Source organism: Rhinolophus ferrumequinum, chromosome 2, assembly GCF_004115265.2.
Source record: "Rhinolophus ferrumequinum isolate MPI-CBG mRhiFer1 chromosome 2, mRhiFer1_v1.p, whole genome shotgun sequence".
NCBI lineage: Eukaryota > Metazoa > Chordata > Mammalia > Chiroptera > Rhinolophidae > Rhinolophus > Rhinolophus ferrumequinum.
In genome coordinates, this window is record NC_046285.1 from 94,122,338 (window position 1) to 94,133,051 (window position 10,714).

The following is a 10,714-nucleotide window of genomic DNA, read 5'->3' on the forward strand; positions in this document are numbered from 1 at the left end:
AAATAAACTGAGAGAATGTAGTTACTTTGGAAGCAGTCTGGACTTTTAAAATCACCATGTACCATTTAGTCTTTAAAATGTAGTGATTTACCAGAGGCTATCCAGAGTGGCCTGGGTGCTCCAGGGGTTCTCCAATACACCTCAGGGATCCCTGAAGAGCAAGTGCAACGTTTGGAATGTTTGGCTCACCGTGCAGGTCTATCCTAAACGTAATTCTGAGGCATCGTTTCTACTCAGTAGCTTCAATACTTTCACAGTTTTAGTTATGTGATATAATTGAGGAAGAAATACAAATTCAGAATGCTTCCAGAACCCCACCTTTTTTCATTTGATTTACGGTACCCATCAGAGGTCAGCAAACTATACCTATTGAACACATCTGGCCCAGTATTGGTTTTTGCAGATAGTTTCACTAGAACACCACCATGCCCGTTTATTTATATATTGCTGATAATTATTTTCACGCTACAACAGCACCGTTTTGTAGTTGTAACAGAGATGATATGGGCCACAAAGTTGAAATATTTACTATCTGGCTCTTTAGAGAAAAGTTTGCCAACCACTGGTATATATTATTACACATTAGTAACAAGCCTATGTATCACCAAAGATACCACAGATTCCTTCCTTTGCAACAGTGCATAATCCAGGATACACGAAATACATTTCATTAGAATGAAATCTTATTTCCAAAGAATTTAAGGAAATATTCCTCCTTCAAATTCAGCATTTGTGTCTCAGATTTCTTTCCTAGAAATTAATTCTCACTTAAAGAAATATACACACACATTCAAAAAGTGTTCTTTTATTATTTCTAGTAACATATATTGTATAAATACTCTATTTTTATATGCCCTTTTTACAATCACGATATAACTTAAAAGTTTTATCATTAGAAAGAAATGTATAAAAATAAATATGTTATTATAGGCATTTATTACATACTATAGTCCTTCTTAGAAGGAACACACAACCAGTACTTATAAAGTACATAGAATTTATAGTAACATATTTTACTATATACATATGGAAAAATTCATTCTCTTTCATAGTAGAAGAGCTGAACAGACATTCACCAGGATATGACTGTTGGACCAGCTGCTGGGGATGGACCTGCTACCCCTCAGTAGCCTCCCCACGAGACAAATGACCTCACTGTCCTCAAACACTGGGGACCTGCTTCTGCACACCCCATTCTTGTTCTGGCATTATATCCTTTTTCAGTGATCTTGCTGACTTTCTGGAGATTCGAACTCTGTCTTCATATCCACATTCCTAAAGTAGGCTTACACAAGGAGGAAAGAAAGGTAGGAGGGACCGAGCTCGTGATACCTCCCGTAGTTTTTACCAGCACCAGATATATGGCTGCTTTTTCTTTTTCCCCCTTGTAGACTTAATGCAGTTTTACAAATACATGGGATTTTTTCTTTGTCAACATGAATTCACATAAGAACATAAGACTAGCACAGAAAGGTAAAGATGGAGTCATTTGATGTTGCTAAACATTCCTCAAAAGAATTCTTGAACTCTTAACCCTCAGAAGAAAGGATGGCATAAAATCTTCTGTGAAACCACAGCAGCCATAAAGAGCGCTGGCCAAAGCTCGTAATTGTACTCCTTTCTTCCTCCATTGTTTAGTGAGGTAAAGTAAGCCATTCCTTAAACTAACATCTCATCTTTCTCCTGCTTTGCATTTCCCAAACCCCCACGATACAAAGTATTTAATCAGTACCAGGAAATAGGGATTCTAATATGTCTTAAACTTATTTGACAATTGTTCCTACTTTTTTTAAAAAAAAAAAAAACATGTCATAATGTATTTTAAAAGCATGTCAAGATGTAACAAATAATAATAGGAATACTAATTGCCCTGGGGCTTTATCATGCTATATCTTTCCTCAGAGATTAGTAATCATTTGAACTACCCTATCAAATTTGTAACTGGCAGGATATTCTGATGATCTAACTTCTCTTCTACCTACCACTACACTCGGAACTCATCGATATACCTTGTCGTTCACCAACAAGTTACACTGGATCCCTCCAGCCTTCTGGATTTCAGTGCCTCAGCCCTTCTTCCCCTCATCTTGCCTTCAACACTGACCCTGCTTAACTGCATTCTTCCATCGTGCAAAAGTCTATGTAATGTTTAGGTTTCTTTAACGGATCGCAGCTCTCAGGAGCCAACACCCCCCCGTCATGCGACAGACACTGCAAGGTTCTCTTTTTGTAACCCTTCCCGCAAGTCTTGGAACATGGCGACCAATCCCCCAGCTGCCAGTGGGGGCAGGGCAGGTCTGCGCAGGGTCGGCTGCTGGCTGGCTTCACTTCCTTTGCGCACTCTGAGGCAGGCTGCCCATTGAGGTCTCGGCACTCTACCAATCTCCTCTGCCAACCCAGTCCACACGACTTGGAACATTCCCCCCACTCTTCAATGACCCATTCTGAAAAAGTAGGGATGGCATTGAAAGATTCCTTCTTCTTCTTCACGAAGTAGGTGTATTTAATTTTAGGCCGAATGACATTGCCCACTGTAAGGACCTGGAAGGTTAAGGGCTCTTTGAGAGGGCTGAAGCTGCGGATTCTTTCCAAGGTGGCAGAGGAGCCACTGTACCTCAAGACACTCCCTTTGTATGTGATGTCTTGCTCTAAAGTGGACAAAGTGAAGTCGCCATTCAGGATGTATGTGCCATCGGCGGCTTTGATGGCAAGGAAGCTTCCAGTATTTCTGGATCCCCTCTGATTCGGTGTTTCACTTCAATGTTTGTAGCTCCAGTGGGAATTGTGACGATATCATGATATCCAGGTCTGCAGGCAAGAAAAATAGATATAAAAATGGCTCATTCACTGGCTAACTACATTCCTTAGCTTGAAACCACGATAATTATTTAGAATGTGACTTTTATCAGACCTGTACAAAGTTACATCTAAATGATACGATCTTTGGGAGTACGCATTTGAAAACTTACTTTGCACTAGTAACCGATCCTGATACTTTCTTGCATGTAGATCCATTTCCTCCACAAATTCCACATTTATCAAACTTCTTTTGGAGTCTATGATGCGATCACAACCAGCTTTTACACACTGTCCTTGCACGCAGACGGAGGTGGAATCTGGGCTACATGGGGGTACCATCTACCACCTGAAAAAGGAAGTATTAGGTTGGTGCAAAAGTCATTGCGGTTTAAAAGGTTAGAAACAATTGCAAAAACCGCAATAACCTTTGCACCAACTTAATATAAGTATCTGGTGTCACACATAACGAAGGAAGGGTTGAGGCTATAAAATAAGTTTCCCTCATTACCATTACATCTCTGCTTTCCTGACCATCGTAATAAAATAGTACTCTTTACAAGTCACACACTCCCCTTCTCTTTGTCTTTTTTTTCCCATAGTACATATAGACATCTGAGAAAATTACAAATTTTCTGATTATTTTTTATTGACCTACCTCACTTCGGGCTAAGGTCAATGAAAGCAGAGCTTGTTGCCAAATTTTTTTTTTTTTTTTTTTTTTTTTTTTACTGCTGTATCCTCAGTGCCCAGATAATACCTAGCAATAGTAGGTGCTAAATAAATCACTTGCTAAAAGTTGAATCTGCCAACTGGGGAATAGTTTTATAGCCTATTGTGACAATGGCTATAAACCAAATTCAATTTCATTTTCTGCCTCAGGACCCAGGTGTATTCCTTCAACAAAACAGCAATATGATGCTTCTACTAGTTCAATATATATCTTTCAGTGCAAGAGGTACCAATGCTCAAACTTCCATTTTAATAAGTCTGTTTGCACATGCTACTGCTAGTCACCCAGTAACAAGTACTTTGGACCAGGTCTAGGCTATTTTCCAAAACCACTGGTTGGTTGCTATGTTGATATATAATTGATCTAACCAGTAGTAAAGGGTTCTTCTGTGTTTATAAGAGTAATAATAAGCAATTGCAAGAATCCTAAGTGCTGGGTTCAACTTCATTTATAACTGAAAGAAAAACAAAAAAACAAAAAAACAAAAACCCTCAAAGCAGACCATTGCCAAGGAATCTAGAAGAAAGGAACTCTACTTTGAAATTGAACATGTTCATATACAAATTAAAGTGCATGATAGGTTGCGTGAAAAGGTAGCAAGCCAAGGCCTTGGTTTTTAGGCAGAAAGTAAGCGGAAAAGTAACTACCTTGGGCTGCAAAACGAAGAAGTAGCCAATGCTTTTGGCTTGACAGATGAGCTTGCACCTGTCCTTTGGTGAGACTCCAGCATACTTGGGTGTCCACTCCATCGCTGGGCCGCTTCCAAAGGAAGCTTTAGAGAACTCATTGTGTGCCTCACATTGTTCCTCTCTAAAGGTTTTTCCTGGAAAGAGAATGATATGATGACGTTATCCATTTCCATCCCTCAACCACCTCTTTGTGGGCACATCTTTTTCACCCCATTTCTACTCACCATTATTATCTGGACAGTCCTCGATGTTACATGACCTGTAGCGCACGCGCTTGCCTTCACAGTACTTCCCGCCGTTCTTGGGACTGGGTTGTCACATTCCCTCATGGTATACTGAACTCCTCCACCACACGTTCTCGAACAGTTCCCAGGGTCCCCATGGCCCCAGCTTCCATGAACAGGAGTCTGAATGGGGACACAGATCATCAGCATTAGAATTCTCTGTAGAGACTGTTTTAGGGAATAAAAGCGAAAACTGTGAGACAGAGAACCAACTATAAAAATAATCCATCTTGGGCCCTGCCAGCCAGAGGATCGATAGGGGTGTTGAACGGGGGGTGCCAGATGTGTTAGCACCATGCTGTTCAATTCTGAATTCTTGGCATGTGTTACAGTAGAAAACTCACATCAAAATGCTTCTTGTCGGTCTTGTTCACACACTTGCCGTTGACACACCATTTCCCTTCTCCACAGCTGGTGCCGTCTGCCCAAGGGAAGTGTTTGGTTTGGCACACCAGCAACCCGCCCGAAGTGGCCTGTGCACCAGAGAGTCGTGCACGTGCTGGCCGCATCCGGGCAGTGTTTGGACTCCTCTCCAAATGTAAATTGGCACTGCCTGTTGGCATCATACAAGGTCCCAGGAAGATCGGAGGGGAGCTGCATGGGGCTCTGAGGCTTGTCCATCAAACATTCCCCTGCAAAGAAAAATGCCAACCAATAATGATACATATTGATTGTTTATGAAAGCACACAGGGCGGGGAGAGCCGTTCAGAAAACATTTATCCTAAGAGATAATATATAGCAAAGCAATTTGAAAGCTGTGGAGCTTTGGGGGATGATGCCAGAGAGATTTAAGTTAAGATAGTATCCTCAGGGGGGCATTTCTGCATTAACAATGGCAGGAAATTACTGTGCTGCTAAAAATTGAAATTAATGTACGTTGGAGCTACTTGGCCAGAAGCACTATCTTTGACTGGAACTGAGATCCAAAAATGTATGCTCTTGGCAGTAAACATAATTTGAAGGAGGGAAAATAAAAAGAACAGAAAAAGAAACAAAGAGCTGGTTTTAATTAGAGCTGTACATATGGAAGGTGGATGCCATCTGGCAAGAGGAGCTGTGGCGTCTTACCATGACCATTATCCAGAAATGAGGTAATCATGTAGGCACTGCAGGGAGACCAGGGCTGGCTGTGGTCCAAGTTGGAAAGCATTGACGCCATCATATGAGAATCCCGGCTGACACCATTGATGTTGGCACACTGCTTCGCATCATCGTGTGGCATGTTAAACACGTGGCCTAAGAAGCAAATCCAAAACCCACATTAAATATAGGTCATTTGCAAGCATTTTTTTTTTTTCTTCTCCCAACAGGGATTCATCTGACTCAAAGTGATAGTTCTACAGAAAAAATGTATTTTGGAGCCTGTCTACTTTTCGCAGGGCGTAAACAAACATGCAAATTTGCAAATCTCCATAGCTCCAACTATCTTCCTTTGTGTTCTAAGAAAGATGATCATGTTTAGAACAGTTCAAAAATATTGTCTGCAGTTTCTAAGAGCCCTGGCACCTAAAATAGCAATATAATCTGCAGACTCTCCCTGTCAAATTAATATATTGTTTATCAGTTCAAATTCATAAATCGGGCTTAACCCTTACTCTGAAACAGACTTACCTAATTCATGGGCTGTGGTGAAGGCAGCTTGTAAACCATCATCTTCTAGACGGAGCAGCTTCTGCTGGGGTCACACTATAGTTCCACATCAGCCATCCCAAGGTATCACATGTCTGGGTCCACACAGGTCCTATAAGGAGCAAAGGTATATCCTTAGTCATAGGAGCATAACATGAACTCTGGGATCTTTTTGGGCAAGGGTGTATCGTCACATATGTTTTGGAGCATCTATATTCATTGTTGTTGAGCTGTCCTTTTAGGAGTATGCTGTGTGACGTTAATCAAGATTTTTCCTAATGCTATTTAAACAGGACTGTGAAACTTGAGATATTAAGAAGAAATAAGGAGATTTACCATGTTAGCCAAGTAAAAAAACATAAGTGCCAAAATTGGTGAAACGCCGAATAGGCATTGTTACAAGGCTGACTCCCAAGAGGACTCTATCCTAATTGGTACTGTCTTCCTCTCACCTGTCTGGTGAAAGAATCGCTGTGTCATAGTGCTCGGCATCTCGGTCACTGGGTGGTTGTGCTGCTTTTGCCAGTTGCAGAAGTCCGCAGAGTGAGGGCAGCATTGGAAGTCACTTCTGGCCCCTTCTGTTCCTCATAGATGACTAGAATCTTCACTACCACCCAGGCTAACCGAATTCCGAATGCTGGGGTGTTTGTACAACCTGGCTGCCACCGAGAACAAGGTGAGAAGGTAGTGCTTTAGGCCACTACCGTGGAACTCTGCCATCGACTGGTCGGCCACAAGCATGGTTTCCACATAACGGGGGCTGGACACAAATCGCTTCTTTCTTATGCTTCCACTTCCTGTAAAGAAACAAGAAAGATAGTTTGCTCAGGTGCAGTCCTAGCCAAGAATAATTACCTTCCCAGAGTATATAAGGAAAGCCCAACCAGTCAAAGCAAATAAAACAAAAATACACCTGGAACAACAATAACAAAAATATTTGCATGTCTTTTCACTGAAAATGCTATTTTTAATGTTTTCTCCTTTACTTTAAATAAAAAGGCCATGTGCTCCTCTGAGGGGGTCAGGCTTTAAAAAAATACACACACACACACACACACGTAATTTTTGAGGGCAGGATTTCTTTTGTCTTCTTTGAAATCCTACAGTCAGAACAAGGCAGTATGCACATCATCCTACCCAGCTGTAGTAAAACTTGGAGCAAGGACAGCAGGCAGACAGCCCTGAGTCACTCTTTCACAGGCCAGGACCAAATCCTGAATGAGATCATGGGGCTCACGTGGAAGGCCCAGGGCAGGGCTCGGGCCTCTGCCAAGGGGCCGGGCCTCAAAGAATCTAAGCCTGCACTGCTCTGCTCTCTCATTCCAAGGGTCCCTGGGTGCACTCCTCCTGCCAAATCCAGGCACAAAGACCACCCACTCTGCCAGCAGCCTATTGCCTCCACTCCCGCTGCCCCAGGGAAATAAGTTCCTGCCTTGGGCCATGGTTGATTATTTAGAAAAGAGCCCTGGACTCCTGAGACCCAGCCCCAGCCCCAGGGATCTCAACTGGGCTGTAACCACACAACTGCTTCAAGAAGCAGATGTACAAGGAAAGTGGAGAACTCTAAAACAAGACACGTGAGCAAATTAAAGAAGAAAAAAGGCACCAAAGTAACAGAATGCAAGAACTTGGGCAGTAAGCACGGCACACAACGGAAAGAGACAGGAGAAGGTGTAGCAGGAAGAATCAGCAGTGACTAACATTTAACAGTGCTTGAGAGCAGAGTTATGGCCGCGAGAGGGAGCGCAAAACTGGAGGTCGGGTGGGAGGCGCGGAGAGGCGGAGCAAGCTGGGCAAAGACCTCCCAAGCAGGTTCTGCAGAAGGGCCCCGCCACTGCCAGCCGGTCGGAGTTAGCCTCTTAAAGCGAGAAGGGGACAGAGGTCAGCCGAACAGAGGTCTTAGCGCAGCCGTGCAGGTTCGCAGGCTGCACATTCCGAAGTCACCATTGCTCCTCAGCCCTCCATCCCCGCCCTCTGCGCACAGGGTGCGCGCCCAGGCAGCGGTTACAAAAACTCGTGCAAAGTTGCAACGCGACCGAAGATCACATACACAATCATATAAAGAAATTAACAGGATGGAAAGAAGTTGCACACGCTCACAGTCGACTAGGTGGAATGAGTTGAACTACCAACTCTCCCTTCCTCATCCAAACGCTTCGCCTTAGGTCAGCAGAAAATCATTCATTTGTCAGTTCTGTCTGATCACTCTTTATTCAGGCAAATGAATTAAGTGTTCTAGCAGGATCTCAAGCCTCATTCCTCCACACCAGGTCCCCGTCCGGTCTGCAAACTGGAGTCTACCCTTAAGTCGCGTCGCACAAATAAAGTGGGGAGTGGGGGATGAATGGAGAGAGACAAGTGAGAGTAACTCTTCTGGGACTTATACCTGTTGGCTGCCCCGCGCGCGGAGGCGCCGGGTCCCTCGGCCGCCACTGCGCCCCGGCGGTCCTCGCCCTCTGGCCCTGCGCCCCTCGAGAGTGGAGTTTCGTCGTCTGTAACCCCCGCACTTGGCGCCGCCACCGCCCCGCCGCCTCCGCCGCAGGAGATGGAACTGGGGCTGTGTCGGTGGGCTCCTCCCCGGCGGCGGCGGGGGCTAAGCGCACCGTGGCGGCGGCAGGCGCGGGTTGGATGAAGTACTCCTCTCCCTGCAGGTAGAAGGCGCCGCGCACGCCTCGCAGAGGCTGAGAGCCGCAGCCGAGCTGGGGTCGCCGTTCACGGTGCCGGAGTAGAAGCAGTGCGCCAGTCGCCAACCTGGTCCAGATGCAGCGCCTCGGCCCGGGTTTGCGTCCCACGGTCTGGAGCGTGAAGCCGTGAGCCAGGAAGCCGCGGTCCGGCTGCAGCTCCAGGCTCAGCTGCCGCCAAAGGCGTCTAGGCGGAGGTGCGCGGTCCTGTGTCCCGAGCGGCGCTCCACTGCCGCAGCACCAGCTCCTCGTCTTCCTCCGCGGGCGCCCGTGCGCGCCCGGCACAGCCAGCAGCGCTGCGGCCGCCGCGAGCAGCAGCAGCACTGGCGCAGACTGCGAGCCCCGAGACTGCCCGCACTAGCTCCGCGTTCCCCATGTTCGCCGCCCGCCGCAGGCCTCTGGAACCCTGTGGGGACCGCTAGCTGCACCCGAGCTCCGGGAGGCAACCACGCGCCGCAGTGCACGGAGCGAGGAGGTTATTGTTTGGGTTGGGAGTGCAGAGCCTCCCTAGCCTCTCTCTGGATGGTTAAAGTTAACAATTACTATTATTCTTTGAAAGTACGCGCAGAGCCGACCGCAGACAGGGCTCCCGGAGTCACTTGGGAGGAGGCGCTGCAGTTCTGCCTGCGAGCGGGAAGTTTTTCTTCTAGCGCAGAGTTGGAGGCAACCGCTCAGCAAGCGCTGGCAGGATGGCTCCTGCGGGGACAAGAAGCGCCTTGGGACGCCTCCGGGGCTGGGGGCACCGGGCCACGCGAGGATCGGTGCCTGGAGCCCCTCTTCGGCCTCCGCCTCGCCCACGGAGCTGCTGCCTCTGCGCAGGGCTCTGTCCTCTCGGCCCTTCAGCGCGACTTGGCTTTGGAGTGGCCCCTGGCTCTGAGCGTCTTTCCAGCGAGTGCAAGAACCGGGCACCCCGGGCCGTTCCTTTATAGCCGGTGATGAAAGGAGTCTCCACCTCCTCTCCCCTTCCTCCTCCCTCTTGGCAGTCCTTCCATCCCGAAGACACCGCCCCCTAAAGTCGATGCTAGACTGCGCGCAGCCCCGCGGGCCTGGGGCGGGGGAGGGGACAACCTCCGCGCTGGCTCCGCGCCAGGGCTCGTCAATCTGGGGGCGGAAGACGCAGGAGGGGCGCTGTGACCAGCACTTTGTATGTCTGGGCCTGCTGCGGGCAGAAGGTACTCACTTCTACCGAGCTTTCCCCCCATGCTGGTTTCCAGGACCACCCTCCCTTCCGCAGGCCCTCCTGTGCGGGAACGCATTTCGCGTGTTAGGCTGCAGTTCCAGAAGGAAGGTCGGGGTGGAAAGCTAAGTCCTTCTCCAAGATTTCCCTGTCCTGGAGCTTGTCCCGGCAAGGTCTCTCTCTCTCTCTCTCTCTCTCTCTTCTCTCTCGTCTCTCTCTCTCTCTCTCTCTCTCTCTCTCTCTCTCCCCCCCCCCGTTCTCAGTCCCCTATTCCCCAATCTGGGATATGAGGCAGAGTGCCCTTTCTAGAAAAATATCCTATCCCATTTTTCCATCTCCCAAGCCTGCCACGCGTGCTCTCTCTTCAGCCCCAACTTTTCTCGCGGAAAACTTGGTTGGCCCAGCGCCTCCCCTAGAAAGCTTTTCGGGGGGAGAGAGCTAGGAGACACTTCCCAGGTTCTGGGTTTTGAAATACGTATTCATTGACCTTCACCCCACCCCTTCCACCATCATCCCTCCCCACCCCCTTAGAGTCTTTTCTGTGGGGGCCCGGGTTCACACTTCCGGAATAGGTGATCTGGAACGCGGTTCAGTTCCCTAGAGCCTAGGGAGGGAATTGCGCTTTCTCTTCATTGGAGAAATAATCCACTCCCGCCCAGCCTCCCTTCTTCAATCTCGTAGGAGCTGCAGGACGTAGGCCAGGCTGGCAGAAACGTCAAGGAAC

At 47.4% G+C, this 10,714-nt stretch overlaps 1 protein-coding gene across 1 annotated transcript; it reads right to left on the reverse strand.

The window, feature by feature from the left end:
- Window positions 1–803: 803 nt before the first annotated feature.
- On the reverse strand, window positions 804–10,069 carry ADAMTS1 (ADAM metallopeptidase with thrombospondin type 1 motif 1). Its single transcript, XM_033124749.1, is given in 28 exon segments — window positions 804–2,747; window positions 2,750–2,808; window positions 2,970–3,051; window positions 3,054–3,129; window positions 3,131–3,145; window positions 4,177–4,352; window positions 4,443–4,526; window positions 4,529–4,625; window positions 4,847–4,972; window positions 4,974–5,134; window positions 5,572–5,739; window positions 6,115–6,162; window positions 6,165–6,244; window positions 6,585–6,642; window positions 6,645–6,668; window positions 6,671–6,746; window positions 6,748–6,929; window positions 8,519–8,576; window positions 8,578–8,634; window positions 8,636–8,711; window positions 8,713–8,806; window positions 8,809–8,906; window positions 8,908–8,989; window positions 8,992–9,048; window positions 9,051–9,074; window positions 9,077–9,170; window positions 9,357–9,914; window positions 10,034–10,069. Coding segments are annotated over 28 exon segments (3,384 nt in total). The 3' UTR covers window positions 804–2,109.
- Between the last annotated feature and the right edge of the window lie 645 nt (window positions 10,070–10,714).